Source organism: Phocoena phocoena, chromosome 1 (assembly GCF_963924675.1).
Source record: "Phocoena phocoena chromosome 1, mPhoPho1.1, whole genome shotgun sequence".
Lineage (NCBI taxonomy): Eukaryota > Metazoa > Chordata > Mammalia > Artiodactyla > Phocoenidae > Phocoena > Phocoena phocoena.
In genome coordinates, this window is record NC_089219.1 from 65,048,345 (window position 1) to 65,071,916 (window position 23,572).

The window sequence follows — 23,572 nt, forward strand, 5'->3', positions numbered from 1 at the left end:
GTACCAGAATTGAATGATAAAATCCAAGATCAAAAATTTGAATTATTTTATAAAAGGGCTTCAAGTGTATGTTAATAAGAATCTTTACTCACATATGGCAAAATCATTTTGAAAATGTTGGGGGTCTTAATGTTATAATTCTAAGGCAGAGGTTGGCAACCTTTTTCTGTAAAGGGCCAAACAGTGAATCCTTAGGGCTTCGTGGGCCATAGGGTCTCTGTTGCAACTACTTAACTCTGCCCTTGTAGAGCAAAAGCAGCCACTAAGAATATGTAAATAAATAAGCATGACTCTAGTCCAATAAAACTTTATTTTCTGGCACTGAAATGTGAATTTAATATAATTTTCACATATCACATATTCTTCTTCTTTTGATTTTTTCCAACCTTTTAAAAATGAAAGAAAAGAAAAGAGAAAAAAACATTCTTCACTCACAGGCAATACAAAAAGAAAAGGTGGTAGGCCAGATTTGGCTTGTGGGCTGAAGTTTGTCAAACTGCTCATTCTAGAGTTTTTGTTTAACGTATTCCAGGGTTATAGCCCTTGCTACTTCCTGCTGTTCGGCATGCTTTATCCTCCTCCATTCCACCTTCAAAATCTTATCTAACATTTAAAGCCTTCCTCAAATACGTCCTTCATGAAAACTTTCAAGGTGACTTCATCAAATGAATCTTCTCCTCCTTTGAAGCCCAGTAACATTTGTACCTTCTCTGGTTTTACATGTGACTACTGACCTTGTCCAGTTATTGGCGTGGCAAGCCTTCCTCTTAACATTTTATGGAAGGAACCCTCTCTTACACATTTCTTATTGACCACAGTGCATAGTAGAAGGTTAATGATAATGACTGAATGGAAAGATAACTATTCAACATCCTCAATTCTTAGCTGTAGGCACCAGTGGTTTAATAACAGCTTTTAAGTTTCTAAAATAAATGTTATAGACATTAAAAGCATTCATAAGTTTTCAAACCCAGATGAATTTTAGTACTATTAAAATGTGACAACAAATTTTACCTTGGAGTCAAAAAGAATTCCCACCATGTTGGCAGGGTAGACAGATGGGAGAGATTAGGGAAAGGCCCGAGATACAAGTTATAGGGCACAGCGTACTATGTGAGAGCCAAATAGCTGCAGGCACAACCAGCCATCCACAGGACACAACTCAATCCTTTAACTGTCCTCCTAAAGTTGAGAAAAGTATCAGACCTTCCATGTGTGTAAGGTACTGGGGCCTGATCATCCTAGGACATGCTTCAAGACTTTCTGTGTCAAATGGAACTGTCTAACACACCCAAGAAACCCCTGGATCAGAAAGTTACTCAGTTTCAGAGAACTTAAAGTGCAGTTTGGCGTTTTCTATGAAATTTTTATTTAACTATAAATTCCTATTGCACAGAGAAAATTGGAAACCTTTAGAAACTGGCACCACTCTCCCTGAATTCAAATCCTAGGAATGCTTCTTATTAGCTGTATGATGCTTGACATCTTGCTTAACCTCTACAAACCACAGTTTTGTCATCTGTAAAAAGGAGATAATGATAATAGAACCTAACTCATGGGGATATTGGGCTGTTGTGAGGATTAGACGAGTTAATATATGTAAGTGTTTAGCACTGGCACATAGCAAGCACCTATCAATGTTAGCTACATATACATATAAATGCATATTTGGATAAGAACAAATAGCATTGCTAATACTAAATAACTTCTAAAAAGCTACACATACCCTTGCCTTCAGACATGTATTGTGTTTTATTTGATTCTTGAGATAGAACTGTCATAGGAAGGAATTTACAGAAAATAGGAAACAGGTTACTTAAGAATTATCAAGTAATTTTTTAAATGCAATAAAGGAAAACAACAAGCTGAAAATACATGTATGATCATGTGACACAGAGAGAAATAGGAAAAAATTGAATCCCTCTGGCATTATCACAATAGTATTTCCCAAGCTTTGGCAGAGTGCAATGACCAAGATCAGCTTCCATGCATAGAGACAATGGCAGGTCAACTCAATGGCCATACTTACCACCTTTATCCATCCTACGGGGACCTGCCTTTTTGTCCTTCACCTTAGCAGCGCTTCCTTCCCAAAGGTTACTCTTACTCTTTTCCTTGTCTTCCTTGGAAACATGTTCCCTGGACTTCTCAGATAAGCCCTCTGCAATCACTCGGGTTCCTTTCTCGGCTTCTTCTTCAAGAACATTCTCCAAGTTTTCCTCTATTGGCAGAGGCTTGGTCTCCACATCTACTTTTATTATTTCTTGGTCTTCAATTTCGATTTCTAGAGAATTCTCAAGTGGAAGGTGGGTTTTTCCTGGCTCATCATTTTCACTCAACTCCTGGGAAGATGGACTTTGGACACTTTCATTTGGACTGTTTTCAGCGTGGGCTTCCCTGTCCCCCAGTGCAGATTCATCCTCACTGCAACTAGAATATGGGTGACTTTTGGATGAGGTTGATGAAGCAGTTCTTATATCTACAAAAATTAAAAATGACATCATTGCTTGTCCATAAAGGGAAATTTAATAATAATAATTGCGGGAATTATACTAGTAATTAATCATACTAAAATTTTTAATATAATTTAGTAGATTTGATACCCTTTCCCCATATAGTCCACATAATCGTCATGATAAAGAAAGACCTATGTAATCTGTGAGTCTATACAATTTTCAATACGAAGTCGTATTTAACTGAAAACCAGTTGTATTTGTTTATTTGTTGAAAGCCATTTCACTGGAAAACCTTTGTTAGTATCTATTTTGTTATAGAAGAAATTGAATAATCTTTCACTTGTTCAGCAAGAGCACTTATCTCATTATCATCTTGGATGTATCCACAGTATTCTCTGTGCATAAAGTTTAAATTTTTATCTACTGTAACACCCGCCATACTGGTACACCCTGGTAGCTCGGTATGGTAAGAATATCTATGCATTTGCATAATACCTAGATACTTAATACTTTGAGATAATGCTTGTGTGCGTGTGTCTGTGTTCATGTGTGTGCGTGTGTGTGAGATCTGGTCTTTTTTATGGGTTCCCCAGAAGCAGACGCTGAGATGAGGACTCATGTTCCAGTGATGTATTAAAAATATGCTCCAAGAGAAATTCTTCTGGGTGTGGGTAAAGCAGGGCAGGGCAGGGAAGAAGTCAATCAAGAGAGCTATTTCAAGCAACATCTCAGCCTCAGCCTGATCCCATGGGAACCTCTGAAGTCTAAATTATATTAGAATTTTTCTTCCCTTGAGGAAGGAGCTGGGCTTCCATACTCTGCTCCAGTCAGACATAGCTACAGGCCACCCTGGGGGGAACATGAACTCTTGGCACTCCCTTGCTCTTTGTGCCTGAGGGTGAAGCAAACCCAGTAGCCCAGGGCTGTCCTCTGAAGAAGACAGAGGATGCAGAAGCTGGAGATGGACCTACAGAATCGGCAAAAGAGATTCTAGGATATCTATGCAGTACATTGATGTGATGCTACAGACATGCAGTCTGGAAACTTACCAGAGCCAAAAATGGTTTCGTATTTATTATCCACAAAAACTTTTTAAAATCTCCAAGAAAGTAACACACACACACTGACTCTGTAAGGAAGATGCACTGCCTTGGGCCAGAAAAATACAAACTTGCCTTTCATTTTTTTTAACCAAATAGACCTGTGTTTATAATTTTTTTATAGAATATATTTTTCAAATGAAATAGCCCATACTTACAAGCTGCTTAGATTTCTTGTTTGCTCTTCTCTGTGTGCTCCTGATTCTTTTTTCTGTTTATGTTTTTTTCTGCTTGTCAGCTACCCAGATGGCTGTAGCAGCTGAGGCAGAGTTTAAGGGAAGAAATACCTGTCTTTACTCTTATCCTCTTCCCTCTAGCCCCAATGGCTCTCCATGACAGGGCTTAGCATTTTAAGTATAGTCACTGAGACATACTGAGTTCCCACAAAGATGTGAGAGATTCTACACAGCAGTAAAAAATAAACTCCAAAAAGCCTTTAAGCAACAGAACCCCTTAAGTACAATTCCATTTGTTCTTATCTTCCAACTATCTTGGCAGGCACCAGATGACCACTGTTTCTCAAAGGAATCACATACTTCAGCCACTCATTCTTTATCTCCATTGTATAAGATCTGGATGTGCTGTCTCTCGGTGGGGAACGTACAGATCAAGGACAGTCGTTCTCTATCTTATTTGTACTAGTTCCGAAATTTCAGGGACTATGATTTCCCCCTCTCTTAAGCATTTCACATTTGTTTTTTAAGAAAGAAAAACAACTCCCAATGTGCTAGTGGTTTGTTTGATCAGTGGTTTTCATTAATTGCACAATTAGCTAGGATACAATGTTATAATGGCTCTGCACGTCCAAAAATATCCGTATCTACCATCTGAATGTTGACACCAGGACTCTCACTTTTGGCTCTGAGAGTTGTTCACATAATTTAAAAGAAGAGTGCTCCTCTTTCTTTAGCAGCTTCTGTTAATTGCATTATTTTATTTTAAAGGCTGAAACATGCTCTGGTTCAATTTTGAGTCAGTCCTTAAGAAAGATCAGGTGAATGAATGGCTGCTGAGTGGCAAGGCTACCTGACCTCCCATAGAAACTCATTTCAGTTTTCAAATTTCTCTCTAACCTCCCTGTATAATTTCATTTCACTCTCATTTCTCACTCTCATTTTCATACAGACACTGGGGCCAGGCTGTGCCTACAAAAAAGCTCAAAATGCTTTAGGGCCATGGAATGGGATTTTCAACACTAATTTTATTTATTCTCTTAGAAATAAAGTTTTTATGTGAAAACTTTTATATAAAGGAACATTTTATATAAAGGAATTTTAGGGTCGATATATAAATTGTAATTTTTTTTTCATTAGGAGGGAAAAAGTTGTCTTGGAGGCATGTTAGGAAACAGCTCTGCCTCCTACCAAATTCCATTTATCTCTCCAGTGCTCCCTCCAGGTACTGATGCTAAGAATCTGCCCTTGGTCTTCGTGGTAGGGACCTGATCTGCACCCACTGCCTGAGTCCTTGGCCAAAGCCAGTGTGTTTGGTGCCATGGTTCTACACCCTAAGCAGGATCTCTGACTTTTCTCTTTCCACATTCAATCAGTCCCCAATCCTTCACTGTTTTCTCTTTTCATGTCATCATAACTGTTCACTGATAACTATTCCTTCTTTTCTGTCACTACTATTTCATGCAACATGAACTTGAGAGAAAATACTATGTTTTTCTGTAAGACAAACTTAGGTGTTCCAATCATGACTAAGCTACTCGTTAGCTTTGACTTTGGTTATGCTACTTAACTTCTCTAAGGCTCTGTTTTCTTTGCTGTAAAATGGGAATCAATTCCAATTATTGCTCTCCATAAATCATTGCAGAAATTACATGATAAAAATTAATCTCACCAAATCAAATAATCATTGCTTTATGATTTTCAGTCTTCTTCTCTCTCTGATATCATACATGATAAGTATATTCTAATAAATTTCTTTCTTGTGATTTCACCCTGTATATCACATTAAGCATAGTAGTCACAGTTACCATTTATTGAGGAAAAAAATAAAACCTGATCATGATTATGCACCTACTCTGTACCAAGCACTGAGGTAAGCACTTTACAAACATCTCATTTAATCCCATGGAGTAGTTAGTTATCTTCTTTTTCTAGATCTAGAAAGTAAGGCCCACGGAAGTTAAATAATACCCAATGTCCATTAGCTATAAAGGAGCAATTTTTGTAAAATACTTCTTTTGCAATGACCCATCGTATTAAAACCAAGACCACTCTACCTGCCCAAAGGCCTTCAAACAGAGGGCACCCACTGTCATGAACCCACTATTGCTTCTCTTAGCTAGATTTCCACTGTTACCACTACAGATGACAGATGGAAAAATAGTTTTACATATTCTACTATATATGTGTCAGTAATCTCCACTGTTTGCACTGCCTGCCTAGTCAATTTGATATATACCTGACCAAAGGTACCAACCACACACACACACATCCATAGTCAGCACCAGTCCAGCAAATTCAGGATGAACTCTGCTCTCTCTCTGTAACTGAGGTCCTGAGTTGTCCTCCATCTTCCTAGCCACTTACAGAGATTCATTCATTCACTAAATGCACACTGAGCACATCCTATGTTTCAGGCAATGTTCTGGTATTGAGGACACAATGGAGTAAAAAGCAGGCCAGGTCCCTGCTTCCATGGAGATTACACACTCTAGACAGACATTGCTTCCTTTGGCATGAGTACAATAAATCAACTACACATATTTATTAAGGTATTTGTTCATTCTCTTAACAGTGACCATGGGTAGCTCTCTCAGAAGCTGTTATACTCTTATTGTGATCCATAGCTATGTAGTTTGTTTTGAACCAGTGACAAGTCCTGACCTCAGTTTTCAACCATTCCTTCACCCACTAGCATGATGCATTGTTTTACTACAGTTTAAATTCATTATTTCCTCCACTAATGTCCTGATTTTAACTACTTTGTTTTTAGCTTACTAGCTTGAAGCCCATAGAGACACCTCGATTTAAGTTCACAAACTCAAATATGAAAATTCAGTTAAAAATTTAGATCACTCCAATAACACACCATGTATCTCAACCCAGTGGACCCAATACTGTTCTGAGTTCTAACACAAATTATGTCTCTTTGCCAATTACTTGGTCCAAGTTTTCACAGAAAAATCTGCATAAGTGTCACACCTATTTTCTTCAAATTAGCCTTGACATATGAATTTTTATGTCCTACTATTCCTTATATTAACAGTTGTAGATTATACTCATGAGTTCACCAAAATCTGTTCATATTTATATTAGATACTGTGGTTTGGTGAATATTTTCATGTACAATAATACCTGATTAGACAAGTGTTTTGTACTCAATAAATATCATCAAATGAGTGTATGCTTAATGACAATAGAAGCAGAAATCACTGAATTTCATCCATGAACAGTAACTAGTTATTTGGTGTAAGGGAGAACATATGTCCTCATACTGGTAATTCATTATCAATTTAGCAATGAGACAAATATACACATTACTTTGTATATATATCTCGAAAGTAAATGCAGGAGAAGAAGAAAGCTTAAAAGTTCCTCCTTATTTACCTTTAACTGGATTTTCTAAATACTTAAAATACTGAGAATATAGTCAAATCGTGTATCACATTTTGCTGCTTAAATCTTTTTACATTTGTCCATTAATCTAGTCAACCAGTCATGCATTTCACAAGATTTTATTGAGTGCCTCAGTAGTGCCATCACTATGTACAGGGCAGATTCAAAACTGTAGAGAAATACCTCATAGAAAAGTACTTTATGTGAACTGAAAGATGATGCTGCATTTAAGTATTCACCTGAAAGCCATGACTTCCTACTTCAACAATCCAAAAGTGAAGATGAATTGAGGAATGCTTACAATTAAGAAAAATTAAAATGTGACTAATCATGCAAAACATCACAGACATAGATTCTAGCCAAAAGCTGCCTACAATCTTCCCCTAACCCTCTCTGGTCCGAGGAGGAGTCAAGTGACACTATGAAGTCCACAGAGCGTGGTCTCATAGCATGTACAATTTCAACACAGAAGGAGCAGGCTTCCCTCATATGCATCCCTTCAAGCCCATAGTCAGGCCCAGAAAGGAAGAGTGAGATACTGGAAGTCAGTAAATCAAGTAAACAGAATATTTTTGTGATTCTGAGATTTTCAAAGTCTTTAAGGCCTACTTATTCAACAGACTGAAAAATAGCACAAGTAAAATACTATCTTTCTTACTAGAAAAAAATTTCACTTTAATTCATATGTTCTTTTCTTTGTATTCTGGGAACAGATTCTCTCTCTCTCTGTCTCTCTCTCTCTGTCTCTCTCTCTCCCCTTCCCCCCGTTCTCTTTCTCATAAGGAGCTACTTAGTCTTTACCTCTTACTCATAGGTACTATCATCCAAACTGTCCCTAAAAGTCTATTCTCAGCAACATGACACTTTTCCCCTCAACTTTATAACATTCATCTATGACAATATATTTTCAACTGGTGAATTAGCTCCTGGGGTTGCCAACACAAACACAGAGAAAAGGAATCTGTCATTCTTTTTAAACGATGGGAAGTCTCACACATCATTCCTAAAGCAGGGTCCTCTCTTAGTGGGCACGCAGTCCCTGGCACTCCATCATTTGCAGGCTGCTCAGCACAGTGTATTCATCAAGGCGGGCCGATGCAATTGCTCACTGGCAGTTTAAATGGGGCCGACTTGTCACAAGAGTGACAGCCTGGGCAATTGTTTGCCCTCTGGGAACAGGTGCAGGCAGGTTCAAATGAAACACATCCAAACACTAACAGCAAGATTCTTAATCATGTCAATAAAAAGGATGTACCAGTGTCTAGGATTCAGTGGTCACAATGTGCCTCTTACACTTTTGAAGATGAAGTGTTGTCTGGCTTTTCAATAGATTGTTCCAAGGAATCTATCATGTCATTATCATTTTTAATGCGCATTTCTTGTTTGCTGGATGAAATATCTAATTCTGATACTCCTCATGCTACAAAGCATGTTTTTGAATAACGCAGGGTCAGGTTATCAAAATAAAGGGATGGAAAATAAAGGAGCCTGGTGGTGGAGGAAAGAAACAGTAGTAAGCAATGAAATTTTACTTCAGAATAATGGCAGAGTTTTAATGTAAATACCGAGGATGCAAAGGAGCTCTTAAAAAGGATTATTTAATAACATCGTTATTGAAAAAACAGAATAAAATAGTTAGCCAATTTAATTTAAGAGCAGTTAGCTCTTAAATTTCCCAACATCGTGGACTAGATTTTATATGTTCTGATAGCTTTCATTACACATCTATTTAAAATATTATATGTTCTATATCTCCATAATGCAGCTAACTCTATACAACGTTTTTAATAAAATTCCAGTAATAATCATATAGTATAAATGTAACTAGATATCATGGCACTAACAAAAGTGTTTTAGTATTCTTGGTGTTTATCAAGTAACTGCTTAATATTCACAAAATATCTTTAGGAAATTATCTCTGTGAGGAATAACAAGGACAACATACAGTCCTAGCTTTTGTAGTATAATTAATTTGTGTGTTATTAAATTAGCTTGAGAGGCAAAATTTAACACACATGAAACAATGAGTGAAAAATCAACTGCTGAACGATAGAGTTTCATAAAATAAAGAGCTCAGTGAAGGCTGCCGAAGTAGGAGAGTCTCATGGAAGAGGAAAGGGATGAATTGGAAACAAGCAAAAGGACTGGAAGTGGATTGGGGGAGTCCATCCAGGAAGGAGAGAGGTAAATTTTGGTAAAATTAGAAAATGTCCATTTTAATTTCCTCCGTTTAAAAGTAAAACAAAAAAACAGAGGCTAAAAAATAGGATAAGATGAAGAGTTCAGGGTAAATGCCTCTAAAATGTACATTCTTAAGGAAACAAAATCCTTTTATTGGGGGGACTTGCTTTAATTTTAGATAAGTGGATATTGGCTGATTTGGAGAAATGTTATATTGTTTTTTTCCAAAATCCAGGCTCTGAATTTTGCATCTTGGCTCCACCCGTTTCTGGCTGTGTGAGTTACTCAGTCTCATCATTTCCACGTTTCTTTACTAGTGAAATGGAGATTAAAAGTACCTGCTTTTTTTTAAGGTTGTTTGAAGTAAATCAGATAATTCATGTAAAATATTTAGCACAGCACTTAGCACAAAATAGTCTTAATGAACAGTACCTATAGGATACCTTTTTAAACATAAGATTCCAGTTATTTAAATGCAAGTAGTATTCAGTGTTAATGTTGATCCATCACTATCAGTTATTCAATAATTACAGGTCTAAATGATTAAAGCCTTCCCTTGATGTAAGATTCAAGTACTGCCTGCATCCTTGTCTGCTTAAACAGAAAAAATTACTCTATCTTGGAAAAAAATCCATTTGATCCCAAGAAAACAAGTTGATTATGCAGTACAAAAATAATCCCCAGATTACCATATATTGAAATAATGTACTGACCCTTTGTGAAATCAGTACTTGATAATTCACCACCATTATTGGAGAAATTAAAAACTGAGTCCTTCTTTGTTCTGAACCGGTTATATTTATATGCAAACACACTTTCAATCTTTTTCCAGGTCCAAGTCACTTGTATAGTTTCTTTAAAATTTGATTCAGGTGACATCACTTTTCCATAGAATTCTTAAACTTTTTCTATGTCATATAGGAATATAAACTTAAATCCCATATTCATATTCAAAATGAGGGGAAAAAGCTATGTTTCGGCATGCCGAGAAACATAAAATGTAACTATTGAGAAATTAAAGGCCTAATTTAAGATTTTACAAAAATTTTTCAATGCTAGATCATTAATATAGAGTAGTTCTTTCAACTATAATAAAATGGCAGCAAAACTTGTTTTCAAATATATTGCAAGTTAAAGTCACTCTAATTTTTCACATTGTGCTTCACTCTTCACTCTGTCAGGAAGTTCAGGATTAAATTTTTAGTTCAAGCATAGTCACGGTCTCATGTGCAGTTCCTAGTAAAATTATCTTCTTTCTTACGCTAAATAATTTCTGTTCTTTATTTTATTGTCTTGTATATGTCTGCATGAAATTTTAGAATAGGTTTGCTTGAATTCATTCTTGAACAGAATAGAACTACAAACTAAATATTTGTTCTTGTGATTACTTTATTACTTAATTTACTCTTATTTTGTATAATCCCTATGTATTCCTTGACTTCAAAATTTTGAGACCTTATACAGAAAAAAATTTGAGAGGTGAAAAGAATGAGGAAAATTGACAGCAATTCAAAAAGTCATCATAATGTTACCTCATTCTCTAGTCTAAAGCAAACTACAAAGACATACACACACTTAAATATAAGACAGGGTTATTATTATCACTGATAAATGCCCAGAATGTACCAGGGAAGATATTTTATTTACTAAGACCCACATAGCCTTGGCCAAACACTTTCATGGGACAAATCCAGAAATGTTTTCCTTCTTTGGACATTATTTTGGTAATTTAAGGTGTTTAAAAAGGTCTTAAATATTTAAGATATGCCTCAGATAATGAGGGTTTCTTTATCTACCTGAAAAGCTCTGTATTTTCCCTGTGAACATTCAGAGTCATTTTAGATTTGAAAATTATAAGGGGTAAGCTTTGCCAAGAGCAATAATCCTTCCATAAACTAATATGCCAGCATCTGCATTCCAGGTAAGTTAAGAAAAAAACATGAACATAAGGGAGGAATTTTCAACTTTTCCCTTAATTGAATGGGAGCTACTTTTCATTTTTCCAAAGCCACAAAAATGGTGTATATGTGTGTGTATATAAGAGGAGATAGTTTGAGATGAAAAAAAGGTAATAACTTTCTACATAAACAGAAGATGTGTCACTACAAGCTTCACGTGACACCCTGCTGAAAAATCCCAGCAAACTAAAGAAAGAGAAAGGATGGAAGAATGACTCCATAATTTGGATATCTATGGAAGAGGGGTTGATCAGCATCCTCGGTTAGGGAACCAGGTTCCGAACAGTCTTTTAAAAAAGATTATCTCATTAAACATAAGGAAAAGAAAAGTAGTGAGTATACTTGCTAAACAGCCTATGTCAAATGATAAGCTAATCAACTTGCCATGTTTATCCTCTTCCAATTCACTCTCAGAGCATCCATCAACCTCATCTTTCACACTGTCATCAGCATCTGATGCCTTCCACGAGGTTTCACTCTCCTTTTCAGCGTCTAAAAGATCTTTTTCATCATCTGAGGGTGACTTTGGCATTCCATTCAATGGATCATCAGCCTGTCCTTCATTAGCTTTCTCATCTTGTTTCTCCTCATCTGCTTCGAAATCTTCTTCATATTCTGAGAAAAGAAAAGTTCCACTATGAGAATGAAAATAGAATCCCTAATACTTAACCCATTTCATTTTAATGAGAACTTTGACTCCATTATCCTCCCCTCTCTGGGCCTTTCTTCACTTCTTTTTCACAGTTAGTGAACATGGAAAACTAATAGCAAATGATCAAAGATTGCAATCAGTTACATATACAAGAGCAGTAAAGAAATGAAACTCCAGGGACTTCCCTGGTGGTGCAGTGGTTGAGAGTCTGCCTGCCGATGCAGGGGACACAGGTTCGCGCCCCGGTCTGGGAAGATCCCACATGCCGCGGAGCGGCTGGGCCCATGAGCCATGGCCGCTGATCCTGCGCGTCCGAAGCCTGTGCTCCACAACGGGAGAGGCCACAACAGTGAGAGGCCCGCGTACCGCAAAAAAAAAAAAAGCTCATTTACAAATGGACATCATCATCTACAATAACCAAAATGGACAAGAGAAGAACTTGATAGAAAACAATAAATTAGAAATAAATTTAAAATGAAGAGAACAGGATTATAATAATGAAAGTTAATTTGGAGACCCAGTGAGGCCATATTTTATAGGAAGAATGTTCAAAATATTTGGATATCAAGTTAATGAATAGTGAAGTGGAAAATATTCAATTAATCAAGTCCAAAGGCCCTGAGAAGTAACACTGTGAATAGCACATTCTTTGAGAGAACCAAATGGACATCAAGAAAAGGCATTATGAAGGATTCTGTATCTGGGCCAGAACTGAAATCATATGCATTATTCATCCCTACAATCAATAAAATAATTACATTCCAAGGATAAAAATTCTTATAAAATAGGATATTCCTGTCACAGTCATGAATTTGCTTCATTTCTTCAGAAGTGTAACACATCTGTAGCAGAAAAAGGAAACTGTCACATCAGATAAACGCCATCTGTCCCTTGTGGTTATAATTTTTCACCTTTCATATTTAATTGTTCCCCTTTTTCTTCCACCAAAAACTAAAAATCTTGAAGTGACAACATGCCAAGGATAGAGAGCAAAAGGATTTCATGCAGAACCAATTAAGCAAATAAACAATTATCTTTTAAAATAAAAATTACAGGAAAAATAAAGTTTTCCCTATTTTGTGTGTTTTAGTTATTAGATAGTCTGGCTTCTTCTCCAGCAGTGGGGGCCTGTCGGGTAATTACTTGAGAGCTGTCTACTCTGCCACAATGAAGGAAACTTAATTTAGAAATGCATGCCCTGTGCATATGAAGAAAGCTCTGTTAATGCAGAGAAGGGATGAGGGCGATGTGAGAAGAAAAGTGAGATCAGAAACTGTAATGAAAAAAGGCAAACAAAGAGAACTCACCACGAGAAAGTTTTCATGAAAGAGATTTAATATGGAGAAAGAGAAATGTGAATCAGTAGAACAAAATTATAAAATAAGCAAGAAGTTGAAGAAATTAGTTTATATTGCATAATGGAAACAGGACATACTAATAAAAACAAATATTTTGATTCAAATATTTCAGGCCAAGTAATGGGATAGCTTCTCACTTGGTTTAGTCAGCTGTCAATCAATAACTCTATTGAGACCCTTCTATTTGGAAGAGGCTAAAATTGCAAGATAAAAGACATTACAGTAACACAACCCCTGCCCATCAAAGAATCTCCAATTTTTGTTGAGGAAATAAGACGTAGGTACCCAAGAAATACTGTACTCATGTTAGAAGAGTTTTTATACATGACCCTCAGTAATGTTCGTTTTAACACTATTGGGCTCAGTTGCTGTAGATTTTTATATAGGACTCATGATTAATTATGTGAAATAGTGTCAAATAAGTGGAATAGAGTCAAACAAGGATGGAAAGTCATTTGGAGATTGTGGAAGACTTCCTAGGAGTGGTTGAAGTTAGCCACAGAATTCACACACAGAGAAAAACACATTAGAAACAAGAGATATTTGCTGCTGGTCACAAGATAAGCAGGGGCCAGACAGTACATGAGTAAATTGCTGCAAGTCCATCAACAATATTACAGCGTGGTGAAATATAGGGTTCTGGAGTCAGGCTGTCATGTGTCCAAGTACCAGTTAAAGCACAGCTGTGTGACCTGTCAATTTGCTCAACATCTTTAAGCTTCAGTTTCTTCACCTATGATATGGGTGGTACCTGCCTCACAACGCTATGGGGACTATTAAAAGCAATAATCCCTAAAATATGCTTAGTATAGTGCCAAGGACAGTAGGCTCCTAATAAATGTTAGAGATTAGTAGTAATCATGACTGATTGGGGGTGGAGAGAGTTGGTCATAGAATAGGAGAAATCACACACAATATGTGCTTTATCGACAGCAACACACTTTAATGGAGGCACCTGATTAAAATCAGAGTCGTACAAGTGTCCACAATTAGGACACAATCGCAGTTATATTATTGAAGCAGACCATAAAACTGAAGGACCATGTAGTGAACCACAAGAACAATCCCTGAATCCTATTTGGCAGGAGCTTCAGTGTTTTCTCTCAAAACACGAAATTCAAGGCTGCCCTGGCTTTGTTCTAGCATCACATTTAAATATTAGCCTTCTATTAACCAGGAACACTGCATTAGCATCACAGCTCAAAGCACACCTCCTTTGTCTCATCTACTCATGTTTTCAATATGAATAAACTAGTGGCATGCTTTCTGTATCCCTTTTCATAATTTCTTCTGTTTCCCCATCTCATCTTTCTTCTTCCAGAGAAGGTAATTAGCTTGTTGTTTACCATCCCCACTAATGAGGAAGCAAGTCAACGCGAGGTCAACATCAATCCCTCCGCAGCTCTCCCTCGCTGACCTCCTCACAGGCTTCTTGCTGCCCTGAACCATCAGCGGCTGTTCTACAGAGAGCTGAAGCCTTGCTCCGCTGTTTCTTCTTTCCTTAAATGGAAATGGGCATTTAAAGTCCATTAAGGAGCCAACACAGAAGGAAGAACTTGGGAAAAGCTGTTTAATAGTCATAAAGTATGCTACTCATAGCACGGGCCATGTTGGTTTAAGAAAAAAAAATACAGAAATTGAACATGGCCTAAATAAACATACCTGTATGTTGTGAAAGTTAAAACACGAAAACACATCCCATTTGTTAATTGCTCTGCTGTTGCTATTGTTATCTACAGATATTGTAAAATTTTCAGTTTAAGATAAGAATAAAGACTAGAAAGGATCATGGAGAGAGGTAAGCTGGGTCAAAGTGTTAGGAGTGAAATCTTTTTTAGATAGTCACATTATTTCAGTAATAAACAGATATAAAGTCCAATGCTGTAACAACTCTGTAATTATTTTCTTGGATTTCTGAAACTGTTGGGCGGCAACTAGAGAAGGTGGGGAAGAAGAGACCTAGGAGATGCCCCTTTCCTGATACCAGCCCTTCCACACTCATCCCAGCCAATGGCTAGCGCTCCTCTAATCCAGGCTTTGTCTCCTGGGTGCAAGAGGGACACTCAGGCAGCTCCCCTTTTCTGATTCTTTGGACATATCACCCACAACCAGGTAACATCAAGGATAGCTTGTACAGCAGAGGAGGTTATACGTACAGTGTTTGAAAGTTTGGGCTTTGGAATTAGACAAGCCTGAGTATTAAAGGGTAGCAGAGTATGCCACCCCAAACTATGCCACTTGGGCATAAGGTTTATTTTGAGCTGAAGGCAATTGAGAAGTAGTAAATAGAAGAGAAGTTCTCTGCCCTCCCCCCATTTCCCTAAAAGCAGGACATATATATTTGAAGGTATCTCCCCTCCCCTCTCTCCCAGCAAGGACAAAAGCTAATCATAGGAGACAACTCTGATCCTTAGCAGCCCAGAGATGGCACCAGAGGAATCAACATAACAAACTTCACTAGAACTAGCCCTTATCTACCATTAGTTTCCACATAATATTTGCCTTCCCACAATTTGTTGCCCCTGGAAGCTCAATGTCCTTTTCCTTTGCCTTGTCACTTCTTGAAAAAATGTATTTTTCTTTTATTAAGATGCCATATAAGCCCAAGTTCTAACCCCCCCTTTGAGTTACTCAGCTGAGTGCTCCCATACATATGCACGATGCACCTGCTAATAAACTTTTGCTTGTTTTCCCTTTTTAATCTCTTTTGTCAGTTTCATTTACAAGGATACAGTTAATGAACCTAAGATGGGTAGAGGGAAAAGTTTTTCCTTTCCTACAGTATGAAACTTAGTTCTGCTACTTTCTCTCTGTATGTCTGAGCCTCATTTTCTTAAAATGGAGAGAGTAATAATATCTACTACATCAAAAGGTGAGGGTATGTATATATATATAAGGTAAGGAGATATATATATATATGTGTGTGTGTGTGTGTATGCAGTTAGAGGGGGGAAAGAAACGAGGAGAAAGAGGCAGAGGAGAAGGAAGAAGAGGAAGAAGATGAAGAGGAAGGAGAGGAGAGTGAGGGGAAGGGAGGGGAAGGGATAGGAGGGGAGGGAAGGGAAGAACAAGAAAACAAGAAATGCGCACAAGCTCCAGGACCCCAGGCCTACATCAAATGTTTTCAGTTATAGAATACTCTATCACTATATAATCATATAGGTTGTTCCTACCTGATGCCAAAGCATCAGTTTCACCAAAGCAAGTACATCAAATACTGAAAAAAACAGGCAAAATTCTGTTTGGTGAAATGGTCTCTCCCTGCATAAGTGAACAGAGCCTCTGGCTCACGCAGACGCAAACTCTCCTTTCCCGCCTTCCCCTCCAAGCACCTCCAACCCCCTGGAGTTAGGCTGCCCTCCTCTAAGACAGGCCACACAGAACTCCTTGCAAAACGGTTGAGAAGGTGGTCAGGGATTCCTCACCTGCAACACAGTTGCCTGAAGATCGAAACTGAGTAACAACATTTAATGGATATTTTTGCAAATTTTTATAATCACATTGTAAAGTCTTAAACAAAACGACCACACCAGGCAACAGCAAAAGAACCCAGTGCTACTCATTACCATATTTAAATATGTTTTCTTGGTCATCTTCCCAGACTTCTTGTCCTGGCTTTTCTTTACGTTCCATTTCTTCAACAGCAGTTCTCACTTCGCCGATCCCTGTATGTAGTTCTTGAGCTGAAAAAATGGCTGAAGCTGAGGTTTTGCTCCCCTTCATCTCTCTCCTTCTTGGTATCAGGTACTCTCTATCCTTCCTCAGTTTCCCCTCACCCTTCATCAATCCCTCTCTTCTCTCAATACTCTTTTCTTTCCTAGGTTTTGGTGAAGTTGTTTTTTTGTCAAGGCCCATTGCAATAATGCACCTAGGAAAAATATTAACATAAAGTGTTGATTAACCTTTATATATAGCACAATGGAACTGCAAAGATCTTTAAATCACTTCTCTTATTCCAGTAAGAAATGTTACAAGACACATATTTATCATAGTACACAGAGTTAATTAAAATAAACTACTTTCTCCTTATTAATACCAACATCTTGTAAACACAACAATTCTTAATAGTTTTACCCACAGTAATTACACAAGAAAAGAAAGCAACTTAACAACAATGAATTATAGTCTCAAACTAAACTTTGCGCCTTAAAGTATATATTTGACCTTATAACAGAGATAGATAGGTAACTTAAGTCCTCATATTAGAATTATGTGATAAAAGAACATTCAGGTTTATCAATAAAAGGAAGCTGAGATAAAAATTATCAGAAGAAAGATGTCATTCTGTCTTTGATAATTTATTATTCCAACAAGACAACAACAAAAAGACTTCCATACAAAATTGACTCTAAATAATTATGATTGAATTTTTAAGAAACACAATCAGTTAAATATTTTTGTGCCCTTTAAATAAACACTTCAGGAGCCTGAATGCTCATTTTAACAGAACTGCCATTATTGCTTTTAGAATGGCCTTTTGAAACCTGTACCACAATCTTTTGGTGACTTTTCCTGGCAATAAGCTTTTGTTTTGGAAAATGGCAATAATCTATAGAGGTCATAAAGTCATTCTAGGTCAAATCTGGTGAGCCAGCAAATGATCTGAATGTTTTAAGACATTAAAAAATATTTTAAAAAATCAGTTATAACAAAAGTAACATTAATAAATTCTTCTCTAGCTTTTATCCTATCTCTCAAGTTAATATCAAAATAGGAATTCCAATAACTGTAATACATACATTAATAAAAATGATGACTATGATGACAATAAGAGCATCCAGCACTCCTTCTGTGCCAACCTCTTTACTGGGTACTTTATATACGTGGTCTTATATGTTATATTCCCCTACAGACCAATAACTTAAGAACTATCGTCATCACTTTACAAATGAGGAAACTGAGGCTTCAAGGATTCCATGACTTGCCCAAGTTCACCCAGCAGGTTAGTGATAAAGCTGGCTTTCAGCTCAGGACTGTTAGACTCCCATCACCTCCCACTGACGTACACCCATATGATTAGATTACAGGTATAGCCTTCTCAGATGACTAGTTACACAGACAAATGTTACACTGCTGGGCTTACCACCAGGGCAAGTGCTCACAGTCTCCTCACAAAGACTAACAGAATGTGGAGAAGTTTTCACCAAGGCCTGGAGACAATCCCTGACCTGAAAGAGGTGCCTGGCAGCTACCAGTCTCCCCACTCCTCCTCTAGAACTTCACACATTCCCTTCTCTCCATGTCACACAACTGTTGGGGAACTGGGTCAATTAGAGTGAGGTCAGAATGCAGTCAAGACTTTCCAGTCCAGGAAGAATAGAAACAATATGTAAAATCTGAAAATTGCCTCTATGTGAATCAAGTCCAATGGCAATTTCTTAAACTGAAGATATCACTGAATTTCAGCCATCCCTAGACTAGCAATAGCATAGGAATTGATCTTAACTCATTCTCCCAACAAGTAAATATGAGAACTTAGTTATATCACTTATCCTTTCACTATCTCCCCATAAAATAAAGCTAAAAGGATATGCACTCAAAGTAACTATCAGGCTGTGAAAAATGGGATAATCAGAACATACTTACCTCAGCCATATTAAGCATGATAAATTATTTCTTGACTATAATGATGATATACGTAGCACACTGCTTTCCTTGGAATAAAGGTGTCATGAATCTTCAGAGATTATGATTACTAGCATTCCTTCTGTTCAAGCTATTCTTCCCTTATCAATGGTAACACCAAATACATTGATTTGGAGCCTCTGATATGCTGTTACTTTTAGTTCATGTTGTGACTGTGTAAAGGCTTTGATGCCTCCCTACTGCATGCACAGACTTTTTATTGCCCATCTGCTTAAGGGAATTAGGCAAACAAAGTGGATAACATCTGTGCTCTCCTCCTCACTGACTACCTATTTGACTTCTGAGTATAATATGAGGTGTTGATTCTCATTATTAAAGCTCAAAGCAATCTGCATTCTCTTGGTTACGCAATTCTTTTTCCTGTGTTTCACTTTAGCAACTGAAAGTAACTACCACGACTCTTCAAAGAGTTCCCATGATTGAGGGATGGATACAAGTGTGGAACCTCCATACTTTGGAAGTGAACACTGCTAAGCTTTTCTTGTTTTCTAAGGACCTTAAACAGGTAACTCCAAAAATTTCTAAATCCTTCCTCCTTAAGTGAGAGAAGAGGTGTGAAAGAGTCATCTAGCAAGTGGGACAGTGAATGGTCTAGGGCAATGTATCAGGAATGCCTAGGTATATTTAGGACCTACCTGAGGTTGCTTTTCTGTTCCAAGTCAAATATGTGTTCTCCATATATGTGGACAAGTCATTTGTGGGCAAGTCATTTGTTTAACTCCCAGGAAAGCTAATGAGTTTGTATACAATCATCCATGTGTGAACACATTGCACTCTTTGGGAACTGCTGTATAAATCCAAGCTATAAAATGTTTGGTCCTAAACACTTTCTATCGAGGTTTAATAATCAGTGCCAAAATCTGATGGATGACATCTACTCTCCTTTCAACACTTAACTAGCTTCTGTACAATTCTTTATATGATTTCGCTTGGTTCTCTCTAGCTTCTTTCTTTGAAGTTTTCAAATAATAATAACAAAATGGTTGTGATGTTTAAGAGTAAGTTCTATTACCCTCAACTAAAATGCACAGTTCTCATAAGACACTGGTTTTCAATTTTTTCTTAGCTTCATAATCAGCTGAGGTTAAGGCTCCAATCACTCTTTGACTGGAAAATAGAAATAATCAGCAGAGAACTTCCAGTTGATCCCAACACAGCCACCAACTTGCATCTCTCTCTGCCCTACATGCCATCTTTCTTCCTGTTACTACAGAAGAATGCTTCCTCTCATCTAAGGCTAACACCTCTATTTGAGCCCTATATCCCATCTCCTCTAGTCTACTCAAGCACTTTGTCCCAGCAATTTCTCTCTCTATGTCATGCCTGATCAATGTGTTTTTGTTCCCCCTAGGGTATCAACCCTATCTATCAGCTTATAACCATATCATAATATCTCCCATCTTAAAATATACTAAGCCCCCTTGGGTCCCTACATCCTCCCTCCTGGCTGCCACCCAGTTTCCATCTTTTAGAGCAAAACTCTTTAATAAGAGCTATCCATCATCTCTGGCTTTAGCTCTTCTCCAATTGTTTCTTAAACCCACTCCAAACAAGCCTGCATTCCTACCACTCCACAATAGCAACTTGTGCCGAGATCAGCAATAACCAACACATGACCAAATAATCATGCTCAATCCCGAATTTTCATTTTGCTTCACCTAACCACACCTACAACCCAGTTGATTATGCCTTATTCTTGAAACATTTTGTTCATTTCCAGGACATTGCTTTCTCTGGGTTCTCTGTCTAATCACTGGCCTTCCTTCCTAGGTTTTTCCTGGTTCCTCTTTATCTTCCTCACCTTTGAACTAAAGTGACCAGAGCTTATTACTCAGGCATCTTCTCTTACTGCATTCCATTCTTAAGCAGTCTCATCCCATCTTATGACTCTAAATGCCATCCATATGTAAACAATTCTCAAGTTTATATATCTCCAGCCTGGACCTCTCACCAGACCCCAGATTCACAGATCCAACCACCTACTCAACATTTCTACTCGCATATCTCATAGACGTCTCCAACTCAGTGTGTCCAAAACCAAAATCCCCTCCTTCCACTCCCAAAGCTGCACCTTTCATAGTCTTCCCCATGTTAACTAGGCATCTTTCCAGTTGTTCAGGTTAAAAACTTTTCAATCATCTCTGACTCTGCTCTTTTTCTCATGCCCTGAATCCAATCCATCAATAAATCCTGTAAACCCTACCTTCAAAATACGTCTAGAACCTAATCACTTGTAACTCTTCCTACCACTCTCTCTCCTCTAGATTAAAGTAGTTTCCACCCTTCCCCACACCCTCCCTATTTTAGTTTTCCCATAGGAGCTACTATCAGATCATGACAGGCCATTGCTCTAAACCTACCTGAGAGGCTTCCCATCCCTCTCAGAATAAAAGTCAAAGTCTTTGCAATGATCATAGGACTCTACGTGACTTGACTCCACTGTCTCTCGGACAGTGACATCTTCTATCACTGTCCCTTTCTCACTTTTGCTCTGATCACACTAATTTACATACACCAAGCGTAATCCTGTCTCACACCCTTGGTATATGCTTTTCCTCTACCTGAAAACCTATTTGAAAAAGGAGACATTTTTTTCTGGTTTCTGCTCAAAAGACATCAGAGAGGCCTTTACTGACCATCCTACATAAAATAATACTGCCTTCTGACACTTGTCCCCCCTCATTCCTTATATCTCCCTTACCCTGCTTTGTGTTCATCATGCTTATTACCATCTAATATACATTAATTGGTTGTTGTATTATTGGTATATTGGCATGGGTTTATTGGTATATTATTTTCACTTCCCCTGTCAGAAGGCGCTCTATGGGTCAGGTTCTTTGGTTGGTTCACTGCCATGTTCTAGCTTGGCACAGAGTCAATTCTCCATGAGTACTTTCAGGAAAAAAATTAAGTAAAGCCTGCAAGAAGATCTCCTGACTACAAACAGAATGTCCAATATGAAAACTGATGAATAATAGTCAAAACTGACCTTTTATCATGTATTTTTTTATGTCCGAGATTGAAATTAGGGGTATGAGAGTGATCATGGGGCTACACGATAATGCAGGCACACCTCTATTACGCAAAACCTATAACATGCAATTATATAAGCCGGATGCTTGAAACATGCTCTGGATCTCAACTCAAAATAAATTACTATGAGGAATGAAGGAGGGGGAAAGCCTCTCTTTCCCTTTAGAGACAGAACTTAAAGCGTCATGAGGAAAGGAAGAGGTAGAAAAGAAACAGAATTTGAAACACCACCAGCTTTTATGCCCACTATATAATAAATCTGAAAATCTACTTTATATCTTATAATTTTAAATACAACACACAGGATTGTGATAAACAACCTTTAACTTAGATATTTTAGGCTCATCTACATTGATATGATTCTTAACAAATTGTGCTGAGAAATACATCAGTAAAAGCATACAAAGAAAAATGTAGCAAAACTTGCCCTCTACCAGAGGACATTTGTTTCCATACTTGTAGCAAGGAGATGACCTCTCGACACACACAAACCCAAAGTAGCTTCGTTTGCCTCCAAGTCTGGAACCTTTTCGATGCTTATATTCACAGCAGGAGCTTAACCTGTCCACCTGTATCCCGTTCAGGAAAAAGGTGAGACTGAAGGGGAAACCATGGTGCCTTTTGGAAATAAACTGAAAGGTCTCTGGAATTTAAAAAGGAAATACATTAGTGAAAGCAACTGACTTTGAACTAACATGTTTTAAATCACATTTTTCTGTTATTTAAGTGCAATATTACTTTCTAGATCTCCTTTTTAACTTGAGGACAATTTTTTAACCACAAAAACACACTCTATTACTTATATATATAATAAATACTCCAAGGCATTATAAAACTCTTTGACTTGTAATAAAATAATAAAACCTAAAATTATATGAGTATTTAATATGGCCAGGCATTACGCCTAATTACCTTGGGTGTGTTATTTCTCAACAACCATATGAAGTGGAAATATTACTATCATTAGTTTCCATAATGTAGAAATTTAGGTTTAGAGCTCAGTAATTCAGCCAAAATCATACAATAAGTGGAAGAGTTAATGTTTGAATCCAAACATCTCTCTAGATTCCACGCCTCTATCTTGCTATGTTATCTAGCAATAAAATACATAACAAAAGGCTGCTGTGAGTTCAGTAATGCTTTTATATGACTATTTTTTTACTCAGTAATGCTTTTAAATAAATTTTTGTCTTTAGTTGTGACTTGAAACATCCTGATACATGTATGGATGAGGCAGAATTATTCCATCTTCAATCCATTCTCAGTTCTGCCTTGATTTGAGACCCCTTCTTGATCCCTAACCCACCCAAAAGTCTCACCAATAAATTAAGAACCACTGCTTGGATTTCCTTGGTGGCGCAGTGGTTGAGAGTCCGCCTGCCGATGCAGGGGACACAGGTTCGTGCCCCGGTCCGGGAAGATCCCACATGACACGGAGCGGCTGGGCCCGTGAGCCATGGTCGCTGAGCCTGCGCGTGCAGAGCCCGTGCTCCGCAACGGGAGAGGCCACAGCAGTGAGAGGCCCGCGTACAGCAAAAAAAAAAAAGAACCACTGCTTGCAATTAACAATTTTTAATCATTTCAAGTCTCTATAATGCTTTTTGAAGAAGTCTCACCCT

General features: G+C 37.6%; 1 protein-coding gene across 1 annotated transcript in view; it reads right to left on the minus strand.

Annotated features, from left to right (window-relative positions):
• Nucleotides 1-23,572, minus strand: part of ERICH3 (glutamate rich 3) — a 91,114-nt gene that overhangs the window by 19,949 nt on the left and 47,593 nt on the right. Inside the window, 4 exon segments of the mRNA XM_065886272.1 lie at nucleotides 2,021-2,479; nucleotides 11,649-11,879; nucleotides 16,841-17,142; nucleotides 22,410-22,596. Coding sequence (XP_065742344.1) covers nucleotides 2,021-2,479; nucleotides 11,649-11,879; nucleotides 16,841-17,142; nucleotides 22,410-22,596 — 1,179 coding nt within the window.